Below are 24,938 nucleotides of genomic sequence, written 5' to 3'. Positions count from 1 at the left end.
ATCCCTTCTCCCTTTTCTGCTGACTTTTTGAGGCCTTGTTTTTCCTGTGTTTCTTTTAATTCTGGGACTTCCCTATTGGCAGAGACTTAGATCATTTACCTTTGCCTGAGGTGTAGGAGGTAATTATCCAGCTACTACTAATGGCTGTTTGTGCATACTACTGGATCCTACAGCTGGAAAATTGCAGGGGTTTTGCAGCTGCCATTCACACAGAGTTGTCACAGTGAGACAACCCTGTTTGTATGTGAAGGAAATAATTGTGGAATGGTGTGTGCTTTCTCTTTTATGTTGGATTATCAAGGTAGTGTCCTTACAAGGGACCATCACAGAACATCTTCCTCACTGCACAGCCCAGCACACTGGCTACTTCTGACAAAGTTGTGCAGAGCAGAAATGCACATGTGTACTGAAAGGTATCCATGTCAAGCTGTTAAAACAAAATGTTGTGTGTACTTGAAATTAAATTAAATTAGTATCATCTGATCTGGCAAGCATATCAGTGGAGGAGTACCTGGTTCAGATAATGCTGATAGTAGTATAATGATTTGGGAAAAAAGTCCTCAATTTGTAAGGAGTCAAATATCCAACAGGCAAATGCAGTGTGTGTCTTGATGTATCTGATCACAAGGGTCAGAGTTCAGAAATGGCAAGAGTGGAACAGAGGTTTGGAAAATGTTTGCTTGTTGCTTGAAGAGCCACATCTATGCCTCTGAAGATGGAGCTTGATTAAGCAGTGAGGGTGCACCAGAGAAAAAGTCTGTTGTGGCTTCCTGCCAGTTACTACTCAGCCAGAATTAGCCATGTCTGGTGCTCTATGAGGGTGTCCCAAAGAAGCTGGACTGAGTGCTCAGCAAAGCAAACTGGTACTACAAGTGTGAAGAACAGTCTTGAGGACTTCAATATGTTTATGATCAGTCTGTCTTTATTCATTTGTGGGATCAAAAAGATAGGCCTGTGCAAATGCCTGTCTTTGTGGGGCTGCCTCCTTCCTTATGCTGTGTGTTCCTGTGTAGCCCCACTCTGTTCTCTGGCCTGCCAGTTATTGGACTTGCTAAAGCCACCTCCATTGTTTCTAATGGTTCTTTTCATTTTGCTTCTTTTCACCTGGAAGTCCAAATAATCTTGATTATTGAGCTGCCAAATGACTTTCATGTAAGACATGCCAGCACAAGTGGGAAATCTTAGCAGCTGACAGAATATTATTCTTAATATTATATAGAGTTTTCTCACTGAAGAATCATAGAATGTCTAAAACACGTTCAGAGAGGACAGAATACGACCAAGAGTAAGAATTACAATTTTATATGGGACACTGCAGAATTTGGATAAATAGCTTCTCACTCCCAGCTCTCCCAAATGGAAGCAGTCTTAGATGAGTTTGTGTATTTGTGCATTTCCTAGAAGAGCTGTGAAATTGTGGGTCCTGCTTTGCAAAAGGGATCTCTTTTCTTCAGAAAGTCTCTAGGCTGTGCTTTGCTCTTGCAAAATATTTCTATCTACAGGTCATATGTTATGTTTGCAGAAGCTTAACTCTGACATAAGGATTTCACCATCCTAAATTCTTCCCCCTATTTCAGGGGATTAGCCAGAAACACACTGTTGGGATGGGAAATACCAGCATGTTTAATCTGTGTTGACTGAAACACAAGATTATAAATCAATTCCATGCTTCACCTCTCTAGGTCCTCCTACATGGCCATAGAATCATTTAAGTTGGAAAAGACCTCCAAGATCATGAGCCCAACAATTAATCCAACACTGCCAAGCCATTAAACCATGTCCCTAAAATGCCACATCCACGCGTCTTTTAAATACCTCCAGGGTGGGGACTCCACCACTGCCCTGGGCAACCTGTTCCAGGGCTTGACAAACCTTTCCATGAAGAAATGTTTCCTAAAATCCAATCTAATCCTCCCCTGGCACAACCTGAGGCCATTTCCTCTTGTTGTGTTACTTGGGAGAAGAGACCACCCCCACCTGGCTACAACCTCCTTTCTGGAAGTTCTAGAGAGCAATAAGGTTTCCCCTCAGCTGCTTCTTTTCCAGACATTTTACATGTTTGCAATAAAAATAACTGAATTCATTCTTTCTGAGATCTGTGGTATCACATTCCATAAAGTTCATTTCTGCCTGAAATATCCACTAATTATTCAAGAGGGAAGTAGCATTTTTCTGTCATCTGCATTGTGACCTAACAGTGAGCACTACATCAGCAAGGACTGCTGTGGAAAAGTGTGGAGTCATACTTTTGTCCCTGAGCAGTCCCTCCTCTAAGGAAACCATGAAAACAAAAGTTCAAAAAGAGAAAGGCAGTGTAAAGTGGTGTTGCTATCTTAAAAAAAAAAATAAAGCATCTCTTTATAAGGTTGTGCAAGGAGGAAAAATGGGGGGTCTGGGAGGTGTGTCTGCTGTGCACTTACTTTGTCCACATGAGTAGAGAAGGATTGCAGTAGAGCATCCAAATAATGGCTCTTCCATAGGCAGCAGCCAGTATTAACTGTTCCAGGACAATGTATTAGGCTCTGTAATGAGTGGGATTTTCAGGCTCCTTCCCTGTAGGGAAAGAGAAAAATATGGAGTTTTGGGTAGTGTTAATAGTAGTTTCTTGGTACTTAAAAATCTAGACAGAAGAAACAGAATTCTGTAACTTGTAATGATTCTTTTCTTCTTCTATTATAGAAGAAGACAAGACCATCTGAACTAGTTCTCTATGTTGTTTATCATCTTCTAACTATTGCTTCTTAGTCATGTTTCCATCTTGCAAGTGTTTCTTTTGTAGAGGTCTTCCACTAACTTTAATTCCTCAAACCTCTCACGTCGGGACCACTTTCCATTCTTAGCAAAAAGCATTTTTCAGATCAACGGGTAAGAACAAAAACCAGTTCTATAGATAAAAATTTATTTACTTAGAATAATTTTGTTTCAACTTTCTATCCACTTTGCATCATGCTTAGTATGCTTTTGGCAAGTAACTTATACTGAGAAGATTGTTAATCAATTTTTCACAGTGATGGCCTGCTGTTTTCCTGAGAGATTACAGCTTTTGATGTTAGCAATAGATACAGGCAGCTCAACATTCTTTCCAGGGATTTCACACATTATCTGCTCTTTGTCAAGGTGGAATATTTATAGGGTCATACTTGCTCTTCAGCTAATCAAACTCAGAAACATTTTGGAGGTCACCATCAACTTTAATTCTAACAAAATAATTGTGCCTTCCTGGCTACCTCCTTGTCTTTTCTTTTTTAAAATTAGCTCAGCCTCAGGCACAGCACAGTTGCTCTTTTATTCTTTCAGAAGCTGAATGCTCAATCTAACATTTAGTTTCTGATTCAGAAAATCTCCAACCTATGATTACTTAATTGCCTTAATGTCTTCTCTGTGATTATCTTAGGAGATCTCAGCCTTTGATAGCTGCATTCATAGCAAGAATGAATGCTTAGCAGGGTAAGCTCTATTTCAGGTGGCAGTGTAAGCTCTCCTTCAGGGGGAGGTTTGTTATACATAAGTGGTCTGAGCTACTTGTTTTCCTTCCCTCCCTGCTCCCTTCCTATTGCATCATGAGTGAAGAATTTTCTCAGTTTTCTGTGGCGTCCCAAGGGACACCCTGAAGGAGTTAATTAACGTAATACAATGTGACTAATGCAGCAGTATTTGTATTATAGTGATTTGTATATCTGTGTATTTGTACTATAGTGCATTCGCCTGTTTGGACATGCTAATGACTTGGATTTCCTCTGTGAATTTTGTCAATCATTAACTTAAAAATATGTCAAATCAGAAATTTCCTGAACCTTTCTTTTATTCCCTCTAGCATAAACCTTGATAGTCATTTTTAAGTGTTTGGAAAACATCTCCTGTCAGATCAATACTGAAAAGTTTAAGAGCCACCTCTTTGCATCAAATGAATCATATGCAGTGAGAAACATTGCTCTCAGTACCTCCATCTGTCTCCTCCCAATGAATTGTTCCACAGTGCTAGACTCGTGGTGCCCCTGTCTCTAGCAGCTGTGAGAATGCACATCTCTGTCCTGAAAACTGCTGTGCAGTTCTTCCCTGGCACAGAGACTGCATCAGCAGGAGCACACAATCCCATCTTCCCACACCTGAGTGTTTGCCATCCGTGTCGGCGCTCAGTCAGTGCCTCACCTGTGTGCCACACACCATCCTCCACTCACTCACCTCCAGAAAATCAACCCTTACACCTTTCCTGCAGCTGTCCTAAGAAATTACAGTTTCCTTCTGACACATTGCTCAGCTCCAAAGCAACAGGATTAATTCTGCTTTTCCCAGCAAGAACAGGAGAGACATCAGTGTCAGGTACTGCTGCAAACACAAATAGGTGAAGTGTCTCTGTGTAAACTTCTTCATTTTTTCCCCTTGGAAGTCCTCACCTGCCTCCTGGAAATTTTCTCTTCATCTTCCCAATATATATGTTTGTGATATATTAGTGTGTGTGTACATATATGTATATATACAGAGAAAGAGAGACATATAGTGTTTGTGTATATATATGTGTGTGTGTGCGCCCATGTGTGTAGCTGCCTGTCTCTTGTTTGCCCTTTTTTTGTTTCTATGTCTTTCTCATATATTGCTTTGATGGTATGGGGCTAGGGTGGGTGTCTGACTCAATAACTCTGTCTTCACCAATTCCTTGTTGTAGACTATTGGGGAGAGTCTTATTACAGTGACCTCATCGACTTGCATCTGGGTGGTATGTATGGCTGAACCTCCTGCTGACACTAACCCTGCTGACACTCCTCCCCACCCTCCCTTCACCTACTGCTCCCATCCTTGGCTCACAAACAAGAAGAAACAGCCCTTGCACATGACTGATGATAGCAGAACCCCTTTTCCAGCTCAGGAACAGGAGATCCTGGCATGTTCCACAAAACATGTATAAGGCTCCCTCTTCTATTTTTCACAGTGCTGATTTTTTATAAATTTTCTTACTGTTTTCACTCCAACCACCTTCCCTGCTAGCAGTGGAAAGTCATTCTGGTTTTTTGCTTCTCCTTTGAAAAGTCCAGCTCTATCACTGAAGTTTTTTAGGAAAGTATTTTAAGGGGACAGCAGAGCAAACAGCACTGTCAAGGATTAGTCATGCTGTTGCCTCCGTCTTGCCCTTCCGAGGCTTTTTTTTTTTCCTTCCTGAATAGCCAGAGTGTGTTGTTGATCTAACAAAACAAAAATGCTCCCTCAAGGGACTTTGAAAACACTTGCAGATGGCACTAATATCTTCTTTCTTGTTTTGTCTTACTGTAAGGTTAAAAAAGAATTTGCTGTTAAGAGTTCCAGTTATTTTTTGCTGGAATCTGGTTTGCATCACTACACAGCTATTAAGCTTCTTGCTATGCTATTGCTTTAATACCCCATTTAGTGCTAAACACACATTGCAGTGTTTAGTTCTCATTTTCACTCAAGAATCTGGTCATCACTCTATACCATGGTTCTGCCCTTGCTTTAATTAATGTTACTTCATGAGTCCCTTAGTAGGGGATTAACATTTGGGTTGCAAATGACATTTGATTAGCCTTTGCCTATCTTGAAAATTAAAATTTCCTTTCCTAGTTTGACCACCCAAAATCTATTCTTATTAAGTGAACACGTCTGTCTGTCAGCAGATCCAATAGAAAGAAAACTCTGCTCAGTTGCCTTATCTGAGAGTCTCATTTAGTTTATCTTTCAGAGTAGAAAGTTGCTTGATCTAAGCTGTGTTTTTTTGAGGGGCTGCATTGCAGACCAGCTCTGCAGAGGGAGAGATCCACACGCTCTAGGCCTGATCCAGGACACATCCCTGGAAGTCTTCCCTGATTTCATTGTGATCTGTGTTTGATCCCTCAAATGTCATCTTGCCCAGGTTTTTAACAGGCATTTTTTCTCCTGCTCCAGGGAGGCTGTCCCACATAATATCTACCTGTACCTACCTGTTGTAAATGACTTGTGGCACAATAGACTTTTATTGAAGAACATCCACCTGAGTCCAGAATATCCACCCAAGTGCAAGTTTCAGAATGGAAGACTTTCCTCCTTAGATCTAACTTCTTGCCCAGTTCCCTTGTGCTAATTTTGATGGGAGAGTCCTCTGCTAGCCCTGTGCTTCATTCACTGTCCAGTCCCTCTGGCATTCTTTCCTGGGCTATCTCCTGCAGAGAGACTTTGAAATCCTCTTCCTGGTTGTATCCACCAGGGCTGGCCCATACTCACAATGTGCATAGAGTAGGAGCTGTAAAAGGGTTGATGCTGAATCACACTTAACAAACCCTTATCCCTGTTTAATGCTATTTCCACTACACCTCTCCCTCCTCCTGCCTCTGCTCCTAATGCCTCTTTAGAAACAGCAATCCCATCCAAATCACTAATAGTGGCTTTAAGAAAAGCAAAATAGTCTTCACTTAAAGGGACACTGTCACTTTAAAAAAATTCATTGTGCTGCAAAAAGTCTTCATTGGAAATGGGATTTGTTTATTTCTTTGGGTGTTTGCTCTTCCATTTCTCTGAGCTCAGTCATCTCAGAGTGGTCATTTTTGAACAAGCTGCTTTATTTGTGTGGTGACTCAGTCACCTGGGCTTCCAACAGTCAGAGGAAATATTCACAGTTATTTTAAAACCAGGTGATACATCTTAAAATTCTATCAAATTTCTGCTCATCTCAAAAACACTATTTTCAAAAAACAAATTAAAAAAAAAAATATATTGGGCAGTATCCCTTTAAATGCAATGAGCCAGTATAGCCTGGAGTATGTGGCTTTGTAGTATTATTTTGTTGCCTCCATGTAATTTGCTTTATATTTGCTTTTGGGGCTGCCAGAACACTTTTGCCAGAAGGGATACATTGCTCTGGTGATACTTGTCAGCTCAAGTGGCAGATACAGAGCTCAGCTTCAAGATTAACATGTCTGGGTAGAGAGCCATTAGAATCCCTGGAGGCTCTGCTGAGCCCTGCAGGCAGCTTGGATGCTGCACTGTTAATTATTCTATCAGCAACCCATGTCTCTGAGGCATGGGCATGGCTCTAGTCAATAGAATATTAACAAAATTATAGAATATTAACAAAAATTGCAAAGCACTTTGGAAAGTTATCAGTAAACTGGTAATATTTAGTTGTTACAGATTGCACAACAACTTCTGCAAGGGGAGTGGTAACTTCTGACATCCTGGTCAACTTCCAGTGTGTAGGATTACAGATTGCTATCTTAACTAGTTCTGTTGCTCTGCTCAGATGTCATAATCCTCTCTTCCTGTTCTGAAATGTTTTGTACCGTTGCTGTAACGCAGATGTTTCATTTCACGCTACAGATGGTCACATTTCAATTCTGAGTAATTATTCCTGTGTGTATACTGTATGCATGTGTGGTTAAAAGAACATTGCAAAGGTTGCAAAGTCAACTGAAATTAAGACTTCCTATTATATTGATATATCAACAGATTTATAACCTCCAGGTCCAGCACAGAGAGCTGTATCATGTCCTTATGGAATAATTGGTAGCAACACTAGGTTGTCATCTTCTGGCTAGATCCTTATGGAGAGGAAATGGGGCACAATCAGTGAATTTTATAGATGTTTGTTGGCAGCTGTGGAATAGTGAGATTTGAAAATATGGATTCTGAGCCAGACAGTGGAAGGATGCACTAGTCTGGTGGATACATACTCTTTTGTTACCTTTTTTGAGACAGTCCTTGTCCTGATCCTGTCTTATTTCATCCAGAGCTCCTTACCCCACTTCCATTTTTATTCTTAGGCATTTAATTTTAATCCTGCCTTCCTGACAAAGAAATCCTGGCATTCTACCCTTCAGCCACCCTATTTCTCTCCACTACTCCTGGTCTTGTCTTCCCACTGACACAGTCTGAATCCCAGCCTTTGGACTTCTTCCAAGATTTTTGGGCTGTGCTTCCTCTTCTGCCCAACATTATTTGTCTGTGGACAAATAAATTTTAGGTCCTACCTTCTTCTCAAATCTGCCTTCTCCTTTTATCCCTTACCCTTTTTTCCCTCTCTTTTGTCTGTTCTCCATTAGTCATCTTGCTTCCTTAGTCCCAGCCTCAATTCCTCCTAACCCAGTAGCTCCTTGTCTGCCTCTGGAAAGTACCTCCATGGTTTCCTCTGTGTCAAGTGAGCAGTTTCATTTTCCTTGCAGGGAATCAATAAACAGCCACACACTCCCATCATGCTTTTTTCTTGGCTGGAGTATGCCAAGAGAGGCAAGAAGGATGTAGGGAAGAGAGCTTGTGTGTTTGATAATGTCTATTTCAGACACGTACTTTCCCTTCTTGACAAGAGTCTTATGACATCAGGTAAGCAGGGCAGGGAAGTGCAATTGTTTGGGTTTTTTTTTAAATCTTTGCACTCTATTTAAAGCACACTCTACAACAATTTCACCTTTTTTAAAAACTTATTTAAAACATTTGAGCTTACTGTGTCCTTTTAAAGTCTTGCAGGTTTAACTCTGCAAGGCTGGAGTCTGATATATTCAAGTGGGATCAGTCCTATTTCTTGTGATTGGCAAACACAGCTCTTCTGAAAGGGGAATGGAGTTGTAAGATAAACATTGTTTTTGCAGTCTGCAGCCGTTTTTGACTCTGAAGTGAATTGGTAACTTGTTTTCTTTGCTGTAAATTTTGAGCAGGAAAGAGCACTTGATAAGCAGAACTTGTTAAGTGCCAGTACTTGTTAGGCAATTGCCATTTACCTGCTTTTTTCTGCACACAAAAACAACAAACAGTCTTGGGAGACAGGGTCAGTGCTGGACTGTTTTCATTCTGAGAACATTCTGAAGTGCCTCAAGGTCTAGTAGAAGCAGAAGACTTCTCTGGAGTCATTTGTGTGTGTGCTCTGCTCCAACCACTACTTTCCCCATATTTTTTTTCCTTCCCTTCCCTGCCCTTCCCCCAGGCCCTTCTGCTGGATAAATAAAAGTGGTCCAGTCTGCATGAAACTCTGGTTCTCTGTGAGTTTTCCCCAGATTTCTCCTAGTGATTGTACTGTAGAGGAAATGGAGTTTGACCCAGATTTAATAAACTGTGATGTGCTTGTGGGACATTTGTCAAAATCCTTGTTCTCAACCTGCAGTTCTGTGGATGCTGTTCTCCAAGGGTTGGCTTTCTGTATCTCTGGTTTTTAATAATGCAGCTGTTGAACAACTTCACCAAATAGTAAAGTTAGAATGCCTTTTTTTTTTCATTACTTAGGTTTCTGATCATAATCTGATTTTTTAAGGGTGGAAAAGAGGACAGTTATTATGATCAGTGCCCTTTCACTTACTGATCCCCTTTGGACTGATCCATATTTTAAGCACTGATTTAAAATCAGAGCTTTCAGTATTCCTGATAAATAAAGGGATGACGTTTGTTAGCAAAATAAGTTCTTAAACTATCATGCTTATAATTTGTGAGGGCAAGTTCCACAGAACTGAGATTGGCCTCAGAGCTGGATTTCCTGTCCAGTGTTGTTGTTTTCCAAACCACTGTGATTAGTCAACAATATAGAAATCAAAGTCTTTGGATGCAAAGGATGGGATCCCACTTGGTCGGTGCTATATCTGTTCAAGTAAATTTAACTTGCCATGACTCACCACTTCTCAGAAATCATCACAGCTCTCATATCAAAATACAGAGGCAAACAGTGAAGGGGATCAGTGTGAACTGTAGCTTGGGGATAATGGGGTCTGCCACCCCAAACTCTGTGCAGTGCTTTCTTCATCCTGATTGATCATTTTGACCACTGGGCTTGTGATGTGAAGAAGTGTTACGGAGCTAGAGAGGAAAAGGACAAAACAAGTCTGAAGAATTGCTCTTTAATCAACAGGTAAATAAAGATTAGAAAAGAATGCAACAGTCTAATGTAGCTTCTGTAAAAAAGAACAATATACAGTGAAAATGAACATAGTGGCTATACAATTTCTGGTCCTTGTTTTGAAGAGACTTTGAAGCTATGGTATTTATTCTTCACCTGGCTCTTGGTTTCCACCACCGTAGCAAAGTCTGCAGTCTCTCGAGAGTGCTGTGACAAACAAGGTCATTCCTGTGGCTTTTTTACACAGAAGCAAAGTAATTCCAGTCACTTTATTGATGGGATATGTCTGGTATGCAAGGCAGAGCTTCTGCATCTTGAGAATGTTCAGAAACTCCTTTCCTTAATAAGCTGCAGCTCCTGCCTCCAAACCATGCTCTGGCTTGCCAGCAGCTTGGGCTGCTTTGCACAAAAGAAGAGTAGGCTTGTGGCACTGAAAAGGAGCAGCTCATGACTAACATAGTCTGTTGACAGCTTTATCCCTCTGGTGAAAAAAATGGTAATTTTCTGTCCAGAGGCTATAGCCACACCTTTGCTGGCAGCACAGGAGGAACCCAAGAAGGAAAGGTCACAGAAATGGTTCTTCTCTTGCCCTTCAGCTCCTTCCAAACAAACTGCTTCAGTGGGTGTTGCTGCTGCCAGAACTTTTTCCATGTTGTAGGTGAATACCTGTGTCAGTATATTTTTGGTGGTGAAGGAGACTTAAACAGAAAGGGAGATTTGGTTTGTTGAGGTTTTTCTAATTTGCACAACAAATGAGTTTTTCCCTATCTGGCTCTGGCTCCACATCCAGAAAAATTGTCTTGCAGTGATGATACTTTTGATAATTTAATGAGACTGGGAGGTGGTGATTTCTCTTCTCTAAACAATGCAATAATATTAATAATAATAATACTACTATTTACTCTAGGAGTATTAATGGCTTTTGGAGCCATAAGCCATAAAATAAGCTTTAGAGAACCATGGGAAGTAAGTTATCAGGTTGCACTTTGTTCTTGCTGTTAAGGACCCTCTAATACATAAGGAAGACTTTCTAAAGTCTTGCTAATCATCCTACTTTGGACAGAAATTGTTTCCAAAGAATTGCAATGATCATAACCTGTATTGACCAATGTAATTAACTGTAATTTACGTCTAGACTAGCTGAAAAGGATCTTAATTGCAAAGGTTATGTTTATTACCTTACTGAAAAAACATGTTGACTTTTCTGGTAGCTAGACTAGTGTAGATACCATGGACTTTGTAGCTTGATTCAAGGACAAATTTTCTTTAGACAAGAGTGGGAAGATAACTAAGAGCAGGGGAGGAAAATGCAGTTGTGGGGAGTGAGCTCCATATTAGTCAGGTGCTGTGTGATCCCTGGGGCTTTTTACAGGAGACCAAAGATGGGATCCTCTCCTAGTATCAGACCACTTGCTTACTGATGACAAAGCTAGCAGTGTGTGGCCACTTCACAATGAGATGAATGACATTTTCACATACTGGGTATTTGTTTTCAGCTCAAATATGGAAATCTGGAAGTTCCTCACCAAGTCTTTGTCCATGGTTTGAAATGTATCAAAACCCCCCAGCCCTCAGTTCTGAATGAAATCTCAAACCCTGAGAGAAGTGCATTTTTTTCCATACAGTTAAATCTCCATCTCCCTGGCCACCCTCAAAACAGTGGTTTGAATAAGATAGCATGGGAAATAAAAAATATTTAACAAGTATCATGCACTAAATGCTCTGCTTTGCGTGGAAGCATATTCTTCACTGTACCTTTGTGGTTTGGGGTTTTTCTTGTTTGTTTTTGCTTTTGTAACCTGATCTATGAAATGGCAGTTGTAGGAAAAAAAGCCTTAGTATTTATCTATTTAAAATGAAGAAGTTGGAAAATTCAGAACAGCTGTAATTAATGTTCTGGTACTTTCTCAATGTTGTTGGTACAATGCTTTATTTGTAACTGTCCTATGGCCAGCTGTGGCACCTCTGCTGATGTTGCCCCTTCCTGCTTCCAGTGCAGAGGTTTCTTCTTCTGAGAAAGCCATGCTGCTCAGTCAGGGGCTTTGAAGCTGATGTGCTCTCCCTCTTGCTCCAGTGTGTCATCCATGTGCTGGTCTAGTTCTGTGATGGTCCCTTCTAAAGCCTTCCCAGTCTGCTGGTACTCTAATTTTGTAGAGTTTTCTGTGAACCACAAACATCAAACTCTGCTGACTTCTCCAAAATGAGTGTTATTCTTACCATACTGTTGTTGTGGAGTTTATGCCTTTTCCCTCTTTAAAAATGCAGTTGTGCCCTGAGCCCAGTAAGTGTTCCATTCTGGTACCTCTGACTTTTCAGAGTTCATCATCTCCCTGTTGCATGTCCTCCTGTAAATATTAGTGGTATTGGTTACTGCCTGCTGTTTATCTCTGTAATGTTAAGTGCCACTGAAAAGCAAATTCTTGGTGTTAAAGAAGGTGAACCTTTTGAGAGATGAGAAATGCTTGTCCTTCACTGGCTGATGCAAAAGATGATAAAGATTCAGTAAGTCACTGATACTAACAGGACTTGTAAGCTTTAAAATGCTTTGTGGCATGAGAATGCCAAGGGAGAGCTTTAAATGTACTGGTTTAACTCTGCAGAGTCCTCAGTTGGTCACTGCCCCCACAGACCTCGAGGTGAACCACTATCTGTGTAAAAGCCTTTTCCCTCCTAAGCACAGCAATCTGGTGAGGTACATGTGTACTCACCATACTTGACACAGCAGACCCTGGCAGGCTGGTTCCACGGTAATCAGATTCTCCCTGTGGTGTTCCCTGTCTGAAGACATTCTATTCCATTACAAAGGACACTTTTACCATCAGTGGATGCTGCCACGGTGATAAGAGCATGGTCCTGATAGAGCCTAAGGTAGGGTGGCTGCTTACAGCTGGTGTCTTATGCATGCAGGTGAGACTTACTGTAACCCTGCTCGAAATCTGACATTTATCAGAAGTGCAATATATGTCTCTACTCGTCCTGACATCTGGGTCATAAAGCTTTCAGTTAAAGACCTTGCACCTGAAAACTGTACATTAGGAAAAGTGCAGTAACAGTAACTTCCTGCCTGGTATTTGTACAGCTCAGTAAGAGTTCACCAGTACCTCAGTCTACCTCTTACCTGTTATCTGTGCTTATTAGGGACATTATTCATCTGTAGACTGTATCCCTTGTTTCTGCTTCTCCATTTCTTGTATTTTTTCTTTTCTTTTTCTTCTTGTGTTTCCTTTCTTTCTCACTCTTATGCTTTTTGTCCTTTGCTTGTCTTTTATTTCACCCCTTTCCTCCTCTTCCGTTCCACTTCCAACTTCCTCTTCCTCTCCTGCCTCTTCCTCTTCCTCGTTTGGTCCTATTGAAGTTGAGCCCAATGCCGGGACACCACGTCGTAGACCTCTCTCCTTCTGCCCTTGCTGTGCCCATGAAGGTAACGTAACCTCACACACCCCTGTCCTCCTGCCCACAGCTGGGTTCTCATAGCAGCACTAGTCAGCTAGTGACCACAGGGTCCCTTTTCTTGCTGTGTCCCCAAATCAACCTTGTCTGTAGCTACCTGGTAACCAGCTTCTCTGAGCCTGTGGCAAGCTGTTAAAGGTACAGTATCCCTTTTGCTAGTCCCAGCTGTGCAAGAGAAGGTGCAGTGACTGGGAGGGACAATGGGCAGCAGCTTTGGGACCAGAAGTGTCACACTCAAAGTTTCTATTTTCATTTGGTGGCTTCAATTACTCTATTCCTCCTGAAAGATGTTTGGAAGGTGGGGTAAGGGAATAACAATGTTTCCTTAAATACAGCCTTTTAATTAGCATATAGGGATTAAAGGAATACTGTGTCTTTATAAGGACTGATTTGAAAAACATCTGTGAACTCTAAAAACCAACAGACCTTAAGTTAGACTAGTTCACCCTCATCTGTCTTGCTGAGTGCATTCTTTAACTATCCCAAACGGAGTTTGCTGTAGAGTTTCCATTGCCAAGGCATGGGGAAGGGGTTGTTTTATGTGTGTTCATGGTGTAATTTTGCTAACCACTTATCTGCTTTCCATAGTGCTCCCTCACATCAGTTGTCAGTGCTCCCTTTCCAGTCCTCCCATTATTCCTCTACTCATTGGCTGTTTAAAAATACTTACATATTCCATAGGTCAGTAGCATTGTGTTTTTGGCTTTTTCTTAGAGGCATTTGTTTTCTATACATCCTGACATTGGAAAGGAAGGGGAGACTTCCCAGTGTTTTCATGGCGCCACAGCACTGGACATCTGCATGTACGGTCTCCCTCTCCTGTCGCCACGTGGGCATATTGTGCAGAGATGCTCAGAAAGGAATGCTTGGAACTGAGCAACACACTGGTCTAAAGTCCTCAGGGCCAGGGGCTCTTAGGGTGGGACAGCCCAGCCTGGTGTTCCCCGAGGGCTGGTATGACACATTTCCAAAGGCAGCCCAAGCTGCAGCTTACTAGGAGTTGTAGGCTCTCCTTTGAGTAACTGCAGGGCAGCGCTCTCTGATGTACTGAGGATGAGGCAGGGCATGGGTCTGAATTAAGTAGCCATTAATGGGGTATGGGTCTGAATTAAGTAGCCATTAATGTGGTATTTGTGCTGTGTGTGTTGTAGAGTTTGAATAGTAAGCTTGGTGCTTGATTAATTTAGCATTAGATGGACTGTTTGAGAGCTTTTGTTCTTACATAGAGAGTACACATCCACAACAAGCAGAGACAGGGATGTTAGTTACCTTGGGATGCCTAGGTCACCTGCAGTGCAAGCTGATGGGATGCAGCAATCCAGAAGTGCTGGTGAGCTTGATTTGAGGCCTTGCTCCTGCTTCTACTGCCACACAGGCAGGAATGTTGCCACTAGCCTTGGTGGGGTCTGATGTAAATCACAGCATTCAGATGCAGGTGGTTCAATGTGGAATAAGTGGCCCAGACCAAGAGCTTGCCAGGAGGAGCCTCCTTGGTAAGTTCTTGTGTTTGCTAAATATCAACAGAAGGCTTTGGGAACAGCATTCTGCATTTATTCCACATGACTCCTGACAGACACAAAACTCATGAGTGGACTAGTGAGTTAGTTTAGGAGTTTGTTCTAAAATAAAGGACCAGCAAAGAGTTCTATATTGGGTGGTCAAGGTCCAAGGTTTCTTTATTCTTCTTTCATATTAGCAGATGTGTCTGGGGGTTCCTTTTCTTTCTAGTGCTGGTATGCAGTACAGTAGAATTAGTTTCTGTGTTCACTGTGCAGGGGGATCTTCAAGATGAATAGATATGTGTGGCTGGGAGGAGCAGTCAGAAAAGATTTACTTAACTGTTGAAAAAAGAAGAGACAAGATGTTACTTTTGGCTAGTAAAAGAAAAACTTGAGGACATGCAATTGAAGAAAACAAAGGTAAAACACATGGAGTGGCAATTGAACCCTTTTCTGATGAGCATATGTTTAAGTAGCTGGCATGAACATCTATAAAATTCTTCTAATGAAAGGAAAAGTTAAATACTCATAGAAATTGGGGCTTTCTGCAGTAAGAGTGAGGAAGAAACAAGTAATCACAAGAATATCAGAAATAAAAAAAAGTAGGCTCCAAAGAGAAGAGAATCCTTTTGGAGGTGACTTCCACTCAGCTGAGTGCTGTAGGCAAACTGAACGGACCCGGCTTGGGAGTGCTCTGGCAGCATCTTGCTCGGCTTTCTTTGCACATTTTGCCCCATTGTTGTTTTTGCAGTTTGGGCTTGTAAGCACTGCAGGGCATTACCTGAAAATTTACCAGGTTTCTTTCTTGGCAGGCATGGGTAAGAAGGATGACCCCAAGCTGATGCAGGAGTGGTTCAAGCTGGTGCAGGAGAAGAATGCCTTGGTTCGCTACGAGTCTGAACTGATGATATTGTGAGTGAATGTGGAAAAAATGGGGATTTTATCATAAATAGCAGTGGAAGATCTGTCAGTATTGTCTTCCCTGTAAGGCCAGGAGGTCAGCAGCCTCTTAGGCTGAGATAGGAATCCCAAGTACATTTTAGAGGAATGGTAGAAGAGCAATAGTGGTGAGGGATGAAAGTTCCAATTATTTGTGCACATGAAGAAGTACAGGTATGTGAGCCCTTCTCATGCTGCTCTTGTATAAAACACATCCTTTTTGTGGAAGTGATTTCAAGCTATGCAGAAATAAAATGGGACTCCTTCTGGTTTTGTAAAGTTGTCTTCTAAGTATAGCCAAAAGCATTTAATTCAGCCACCTTGCCTTGTGGTCCTCCTTTCTGCCTGTAGTGGGACCCCAGTGCCTCTCATGTGGGCTCAGATGGTAAAGGTGTTTTCCTGCTAATAAAATTGGGAGGTTTTTCTGTTCTCCCCCAAGTTCTGTTTCAGTGAATTTCTGTGCAAATTCACTGAAATTAATTTCTGAGTGTGTCAGCTCACATTTGCAATGTGGAAGCTAATGGCCTTAGTGGCAGAAAAGTCCCAAGGTGGTGTTTGCAATAGCCTGATAGTGTCCTTAGTAATAAGCAATTTGTTAATAAGTAACTTTGGTTTAGAGTGGAAGCAGGGGATACTAGAGGCATTGCAGATTTATTTGCTCTTTGACTCTGCTCTATCTTTAGTTTGCTCCACTTTTGGCATTGCACTTCCTAGCTGAAGGAAAAGCACCTGAAATGCTAAAAGTGCAATTAAATCTTTTAAAACTACAGTTATATGTTTTAAGTTATTGAAGAGTTGTTCCAAACAGGATTGGTAAAATGCACAGCAGATATCTAGAGAGGGAGCAGAAACTGAGAATGAATATGAAGCAATGTGTGCAGTATCTTATTACATCTGGAACTTGGATTTCTGCTCTTTTCCTTTTAGTGCTCGGGAGCTAGAACTGGAAGACAGGCAGAGTCGACTGCAGCAGGAACTCCGTGAGAGGATGGCAGTAGAAGGTGAGAGCAAAAGGGAATACTTCATGGATTGCAAGTGTGTATTTCTAGCCTTGTGTATGCTGATAGTTCTTGATATGTCTGTAGATCATCTGAAGACAGATGAGGAGCTCTCAGAGGAGAAGAGGATCCTGAATGAAATGCTTGAAGTAGTGGAGCAGAGAGATTCCCTTGTGGCTCTCCTTGAGGAGCAGCGGCTTCGAGAAAAAGAAGAAGACAAGGACCTGGAGGCAGTCATGCTTTCCAAAGGTTTTAGCTTGAACTGGTCCTGAGCTTAACACATTTACCTCTGCTGGTCTGTGTTGTCCAGTTGGCCTACCCTGAGTTTGCCAGAATTACATGGATAGGAAGATGTTGAAGGGGAAACCTCTGAAAGGTCCAACAGCATGCAGGGATTTGGTTTGAAGCACTCAGAAGCCTTTTGATAAGTGTGTTGGTTCCAGAAGCTTAAGTTTTACATGTCTGCAAGCCAAGTTGAAGAAATGAGTCGAGACTGTGGAGTCTCCTTGAGGTCCTATACGATGGACCATATTTTGTGTGTGGTAGGAGGGAGGGGGAAATAATCCATATGGTGGGGAAGGAGGTTAAGGGAGGACGTACCCTTAACTACATTGGATTTATGGTGGTCCATTCCTTCCCCATTTTTACTACACCAGTTCTAATAAAAGGGAGGGAAGTGGCAACCTTTCCTGAAAAACCACAGCAGCCTGTAGCAGTGGAGTCAGCTGTCCAAGAGAGCTCCAGAAGCCCAGGGCAACACCTTCTTTGCTTTAGTCTTCCTCCCCACCAAAGAAACCTGCAGTTGATCCTTATGCATGGATATGAAGAAATACAAGACAGAGAAGATACTGCTATGTGTCATGGAACTCTCTGCCTCTTGGTTTTTGGAGAGAAGTGGGCATCAGTGGACTCTTTCCCTACCTTAGCCTCCTAAATCTTCTTGTGGGGAGCAAGGGGAGCAGAAGAGAGAGGGAAGGTGCCCACCTGCTTTGCTACACACTGGAGAGGCAGCTACTGCTGGCCTTAGTCTTCATGGCCACAGCTCAGAGGCTGGTGGGCTTCCTTGTTCTGTTTTTATTGTGACTGTTTTGACACTGGAAAATACTGCTGTGGGACAGTGGTAAGTGTGTGCTGGGGCAGGGGTGTTCCCAGGCAGCATTCCCTGGTTATTAGGCCCCCTAAAAGGGAGAAGCCCTTAAGTGACCGAACCACCATTAAGACTTTTCAGTGTTTTTTTTTTTTTTCTCTGTATTTTGTTTTTGCACATTGGAAACAAAGCTTAAGACCTGCCTGGGCCCTCAGTCACTTTGACCCTTTTATGTCAATTAACTTATTTTTTTAATACTTGAAAGAAGATTCATTTTTGTATCTTTTAGGAAAAAAATGGACGAGTGATGGGTGTGTGTGCCTGCTGCATCCTACAACTTCCACTTCAAAATTACTGGATGTTGTTACCTGTGGCTATTTATTAGTGTTCTTAATAATAATTTGATTGTTACACATATTTGATTGTGGAGGGAGTGTTTTAACTCTGTTAGAGAAAGACACTACTGCGGATTGGTCCCTGCTTCACAGCAAGGGCAGCCTTTATGTACCCATGGATGCATCCTGCCCTAGGAGTTTTCATCTATGAAAAAATCCTGTGCACTCATGGAGTTTAAGAATCTATTTGTGTTCTTAGCATCCTTTTCTTCCACATCCCACATTCTCTCTTTTGGACTAACAAACCTATATTTATTTAAATTTTACATTTTTATAACAAGAAAGCCAAAACTGTGAGGTAGAAATATCCCATATGTCTCTTCCTCACTGAAAGAGGGGATCCTCACAGTCCTGATACAGTTTGAGGGGTTTCCATAAAAACAAAAGCAACACATTTCCTGCTGCATCTATTGGAAGAAGCTCCTTTTGGCCCAGTTAGTGAATCTGCTGCTTTTCAGCCAGGAGGGTCCTGACTGTAACCACATGATGACCGATGAGCAGGATGTGCACTGAGCAGCTCAGCCCCACTCCCTGTGGGACAGACTCCCTGGGCAAGCCGTGTCCTTAACCTATCCTGCAGAGCTGAAACAGCACCGTGCACTGTGTGCCATCATGTGTCCCGTCCTTCACATGATGTGTCTGGAGGGTTTCCCTCTTTGGGATGCTGACTGTGTTCTTTTCCTGTTCAAGAAGTATCAAGGCTGCTTTCTGAGGTCTCTGAGAACATGTCCCATTCCCAAACACATTTGTACAGCCTGCTGACTCTTCCAGCTGGAATTGACACTGCCAGTGCTAGGCATCCCAGCAGGGCTGAACATCCTTCAGTCTTTTGCCCTGGCACAGAAGTTTGCATGGTTTCTTGCTGTTGGCTCTCTACCTCCTTCAGAGGGGTCTCCTGTAAGCCGAGGTCTATGATTTGAATTGACCTCTGACTTGGGAGAATGCCCCTGGCTGAGGGAGACTGGGTAGGAGTGTCCATGGGGACTCTGAGCAGTGCTGGTTGCTAACTGTAGAAACCCGTGTTTTCCACCCAAAGTGTTCTCCCTTTATTCCACCTAAGGCATTACAAATTAAATCCAGATACTCGTGAAACCAAGCAGACAGACAGGCAGCTGCAGTGCTATTTCACAACTGTGCATGTTTAGTAAGTGGCTCCTGCCTTTCCAGCATCTCAGAGCGTTGGCTTTACCAGCAGGATGTCTAACAAACAGAATTCCCTCCCATTTGCTGGTGCAGGGCTTGCTGCCTGAGTCACACTGGCAATGGTAGTTTACACAGTCTGCATTTGAGGGGCCACTGGAAGCTGGAGTGGAGGAAAGTTTACTGTAAATTGTCTTGTGCAGAGAGTTGGCCTCAGTCCATTTTATAGTGCACTGGGTGTATGGACCACATCTAACTTGTAACAAAAGGTCATTGAATGTGAGCTGTAGAACTAAAAAAAGTCCTTAAGAAGAAACAGCAGATGGTTTCGTTTCCCTTTCATGCTGAGGGACACTGGCAAGATCTTTGCAATGCTGAAGAGTGAGATCACTTCAGGGTGTAATACCTTATTGCACAGAAAACCCACATATTCTAACCCTAAACTCTTTGGGTTGTGCTGAAGGCCTCCAGCAGCGAGAATGAAAGCAAAGAGCTAACATCGCACACACAAATTGATAAAAAATACACAAAAGGGAATGTTAAAAGGCCTTTTTATATAAAAATGGTTGCAAAAGGCACAACTTGTTATTTGCTGTTCAGTTGCACTTTAAGAATATGACTTGCATATCAGATAGTGGGTTTTTTTACTCTCTGAATATTTTTAATTCAAATTTTGTATTTTTAAAGCTGAAGAAGGTTCTTGTGAGCACAAGATTCCTTATTTGTATCCGAATCCGAGCAGGATGTTGTAGCTCTTTGCGCTGCCTGCAGCGCGCACTCAGCCACGTGCATTCAATGACGTGTGTCCATTTCACGTGTGAGGAGAGCCAAGGGACCCTCAGCTCCCCAAATGTGGGCACACAAGGGTGGCTGTCCCCAGGTGACACGGTCCTGGCCCGGGGCTGGCTGCTTCATCCCGGCAGCAGGTGGGAAGAGAGCCGAGCTTGGAACCTGAGCTGTGTTGGTTCTGAAACGGGCACACTGAGGATGGGGCAAGCCCTTCAGCCCCCTACGGGGAAGGGAGGGGAACACCAGCTCCTGGAAGGAAACGCCCAGGAGGTAAATGGAAATGGGGGAGTGAGGACTGCCAGAACAACTAATCTGCTGTTTTCACAGTACCATTTTTTTTTTAAACTGTCCTTTTTAACCATATTCTCATTAAAAGTCACAACTGGCTGTAAAATTCCGAGCTTCGGAGAACTAATGTGTGGGGAGGTGACAAGACATTTCAGCTCCAACTTTTAGACATATTCCTTCTTTCAGTTAAACAATACCCCCTGGTCTCACTAGGGCATGTTATAAACTGCATTGCTGAACATATTTTAGAGCAAACAGCAAGTTTTAAAAGTCTGTCCTTCTGTCTCTGCATTTTCTGTAAATATTTGTTTGTATGTAAAGGCACCAGTGGATCCTTGGGCTACCCCCATGGTCAAGAATCTGAGTTTTGTGCAATGCCTAGGCCTCTGTTAGAACACGGTGCTTGCATAGAGCTAGTCACCACATTTGTGTGCACTCTGGTGGGTTTTAATATTTTTATACATCCTAATCCTGAACGTTATGAAGTATTCTAAGTGGTCTAGACAGCATGATCTAGAGCAGCCGGCAGTTCCCTTTTGTGAGCAGCTTACACCTTGTTTGGTTAACATTCTTCTAAAATGAGTTTTCCATTAAGTGTTTACACCATACACCGGTGGATTGAGAGAGGTGTTGCTGCATTGTAAAATCTCCCATGTGCAAACTGAAAAGCTGCAATGGGAATTTCAGTTGTCACTGTCTGCAAGGAAGAGAGCTCTAAAGCATACTAAAAACCAGCCTGTATATAAAAAAATACACAGAAAAAGAGATCGCTGGCTGTTGACCTTTGCAAAGTAACAGAGATGGGAAGCTTTCCAAAAGTTCCTGCTTTTGCATTGTCCAGGCATGCTACCCTGCCTGTATGTGCCTGCTTGGCAGGTACTAGGCAGGGTAGCAGGCAGATGAGGATGTCACTGAAAGCAGGTGTGAAGGGGAGGGATGCCATGTTCTGATGGCATTGCAGTAATTTAAATACTCTGTATCTGTGGGTGCATGCGTGCGTGTGTGAAGTCTAATCCAGGCAAAGGGAGTTGCTTTGGCATCTGCCCTTTTGTATGAACGTGAACTCTGATATTCAGATTGTTCAAGGCTTTTACGGTTGGCATGTATGGAGCGTTAACAGAAAAGCGAATACCCTAGCTGTACAAAACCAACTCTGTTCCAGCCTGTTTTCTTCTATTTGGTTGTGTTTTATTGTTTGTTTTTATGCACACTTGCTTCATTGGTGTTGAGATTTTAGCACCTCAGATGGCCAACTGAACTAAAAAAAAAATAAAGTCATTAATTATTTTTTCTTTTTTGCTGGTGGCGCTATCGTTTATTTCCTCTGATGTCACTCCCTTGGTTGATGATTGATGAGGACCTGAGAGGAGGTGATGTAGAGATAAATCTGGGTGTTAAATTGTCTGCCTTCAATTACTCTTTTGCTGACTCACTCAGCCACTCAATTATCTGATGCAAAAAAATCAACTGACACCCCCAGTATCTGTGCATATTCTACATTGTTTCTTCAGATTCTCAGTGAAGTTACTATAAATAGCCAAGAAGGGATTGGGTTGTAGAAATTGGGTTCTACAAATTGGGTTGTAGAAACTAGGATTTCATTTTTGTAGCTGAAGCTCACTTCCTCAGCCAGCAGTACTAGGCTGAACATATGGTGTAGCCTAATGCTGGTGTAGGACCTTTCAGAAAAATATGGGGAGAATTACGTTAATGCCTCTCTGCTGACTTTCTTTCTTTTTTTTTTTTTTTCTAAGAAGTAGAGCAGGACGCTGGGGGAAATCCCAGCCGGGGAAATCCCAAACAATGTGTTTCATTTTCCTGCCCTCTCAACCTTTTTTTAAAAACAAAGGATAAACCCTGGTGTTCCTATGGTGGTGTGATAAAAGGAAACCTATTGCTGCAGCAGGAGGATGGCCCGCCTTGGATTTCCCCTTGCCGGGAGGCTGTCTGGAGGCCGGGTGAGCAGGCTGTGCTGCAGGTGGCAGGAATGACACCTCTCACTGCCTCATTTGTGCAGCTCAGCAGGGCAGCAGCTCACTGAGTACTTTCAAACCTTACAATTCTTCCTCTTCTTTTGGTCTCTCGCTCCCCCATAGTAGTGGGAATAAAAATAGTAGTGGGAGAAAGCTGTGGGTACCCAGGGATCGGGGGATCTTTCTGCTGTCAAAAGGCCAGTCCATAAGGATTTCTCACTTGATGCTGGAAGAAAAATGGAATGTCTGGAAAGTGACTGCTGGACTCTGGGACACAGGAGGTTGGCTCACATCCATAGTTTCCAACACTAGATCATGGCTTTTTAAAGTTATATTGCAAATTTGTTAGTCCTCAATCCCAATTAGGAGCAAAGACATTCTGCTGTTTTACAAACTATGGCTGGAACAACAGGTCTAGGAAGAGCTTTACCTGTTGCTAGTTTGGGCAAAACCTACGCCGGCCCTTCGAGATGAGTGCTCCTGCACAGATTAGCTCTGAAATTGCACCACTAAAAGACCCTCTAATAAGTAAACTCCACCCCAGGAGGTCAGCCTGGTGGCAGCTGCTCCTTTCATTTTCCCTTGAAAATGAAAGTAGCCTTCAGAAGCCTCTGACCTTTCCACAGGTGGCATTCCATGCCCAGGGAGCTGCCTCACCCACCCTGCATGTTCCCCTTGGCACAGAACCACAACCCCTTCCCTGCAGAGGTGAGGAAAGCAGGGACCTTACCGAGGTGGGAGGGTAAATGTTCCCTCGGGAGCACGGGAGGAAGGGTGTCAGTGGGTTCATTAACAAGTGTGCAGAGCCTCTTTCTGGCAGCAGCAGATATATTTTATCTTATACAGCCTTCCTGGCTGTACTCGGCCTGGCTAAACACAATGAATGTAACTTGTCAGGAAAAATAACTAAGGGAAAGTCGTGCCTCCAACCCCCTGCCATTCTGGCTTCCCTCATGTTTTTATAGAGTTTTTTTTTTTTAAAGTCGTCTCCATCAGTGCTGTGACAGCAATTAGAAATTGCTGTCTGCATCAGTAACTGCATTTTTAAGTCACACATATTGGAGAATGAATCCTATTCCTATAAGGATTCTACCTGGCCACACATCTCTTAAGAATTCCAGCAGGTCCTGAGTGTATCTTCCTGCTTTAAATCCTAAGCATCAGCAGCAATGGAGCAGTTAGCAGAAAAATGACCCTATAGTGGGTGAAAGCAACAGTGCTGGCATGTGGCTGCACCTCCTCCTGGAGCCACAGGGAAGAAGGGGCCTCATGCTTCATTTTATAAATATTACTTGAGGGATATGAAGAGTTGTCTCCTTCCTTAGCCTGCATCTTTTTAGAAGCACTCAAAATAAGGAACAAAAAAAACCCAAAACCCTGCTCCAGAAACCAGCTCTGGGAAAAGTGCTATTTTGCCTTGGCACCTTGGGAACAGTGTAAATGCCTGTAGATACCAGGAAAGTGGATAAACTAGTATTTCCTAACCTGCTGAGTGTGTGGTGCTCTTCTGCATGTCTCAGGTGCAGAAATCACATGGCTTTCTGTAAGCGAGAGATAACATCTCTTTTTGCTTATTCACATGTTCTATATAAATATATAATCCATATTACTCAGATACCAGAAACGAATGGATATAAAAGGAGCCCACAGTGATTTCTTAAATAAATAAACACACTTTGGGCAGAAGGGAGAGAGGGGGACAGTGCTGCTTGGGGCAGTGCTGACTTTGCAGGACAAAGCTAAACAACTTCAGGAAATAAACTTCTCTTCACTTCCTTGAAATGTACATATTTGTGGATCTTTTTTTTCCTCCCAACACTATTCCCAGTGGGAAGCCAACATGACTCAGACCTGAATCAGAATTGGCTCGGTCTGTTTCTTAGAATCCCGGACTTTAAAACCCTTTAAAAAGCGCCCTAAGATCAGGCACCCCAGCACAGCCTGTGGGGCCATCCAAAGCCTGAGCATGGCACTGGCACCGTGACTGGGCATGTTAGGAAGGAAAATGTTTCAGGAAGGACAACTGTACTGAATACCAGGTAAGCATTGCTCTAAACAGAGCTATGTTGAAGTGTAAGGCTGTATTAAGTAGTAATTTGGTGAAGTAGGACTGTACTGCTAGACTTGAAAGGAGGTTTTAGCCAGGTGGGGCCTGCTTCTTCTCCCAGGCAGCAAGTGACAGAATGAGTGCACAAAGTCCTAAATTGCATCAGGGGAGGATCAGGTTGGACATTGGGAGTAATTTCTTCACAGAAAGGTGATTAGATTGGAATGGGATTAATTAAATTGCCCAGGGAGCTGGTGGAGTCACCGTCCCTGCAGGTGTTTAAGAAAGCCTGGATGTGGCACTCAGTGCCGTGTTGGCAAGGTGGTGTTTGGTCACAGGTTGGAGCCGATGAGCTCAGAGCTCCAACCTAGCTGGTTCTGTGATTTTAAGCCCATAAAACGATCTTAAAAGAAAATCTGCATTTATATGGCGGGGAGAGAAGTGGCTGTAGATGGCGTATGAGGACCCTTTGGCCAAGCAGCACCAGGTCGGGACCCATCAGAATTCCAGAGCGCGGACCGCGGTCCGGGGGGCTGT

General features: G+C 42.7%; 1 protein-coding gene across 24 annotated transcripts in view; it reads left to right on the top strand.

Moving 5' to 3' along the window:
- The window catches only part of MICAL3 (microtubule associated monooxygenase, calponin and LIM domain containing 3), a 173,574-nt gene extending 151,896 nt beyond the window's left edge, over positions 1–21,678 (top strand). For 18 of the 24 annotated variants that reach the window (XM_084206569.1, XM_084206571.1, XM_084206570.1 and 15 more), the window contains 5 exons: positions 4,664–4,714; positions 13,152–13,217; positions 15,558–15,657; positions 16,612–16,685; positions 16,770–21,678. In XM_084206569.1, coding sequence (XP_084062695.1) covers positions 4,664–4,714; positions 13,152–13,217; positions 15,558–15,657; positions 16,612–16,685; positions 16,770–16,954 — 476 coding nt within the window. In that variant the 3' untranslated portion in view covers positions 16,955–21,678. The remainder of the gene's footprint in view (positions 1–4,663; positions 4,715–13,151; positions 13,218–15,557; positions 15,658–16,611; positions 16,686–16,769) is intronic. The other 6 variants (XM_084206572.1, XM_084206574.1, XM_084206561.1 and 3 more) reach the window with 3 other exon arrangements.
- The last annotated feature ends 3,260 nt before the right edge of the window (positions 21,679–24,938 follow it).

This window comes from Fringilla coelebs (genome assembly GCF_963513975.1).
Source record: "Fringilla coelebs genome assembly, chromosome: 5".
NCBI lineage: Eukaryota > Metazoa > Chordata > Aves > Passeriformes > Fringillidae > Fringilla > Fringilla coelebs.
The sequence above is the reverse complement of the archived record's forward strand: the minus strand, read 5'-3'. Positions and strand labels throughout refer to the sequence as shown.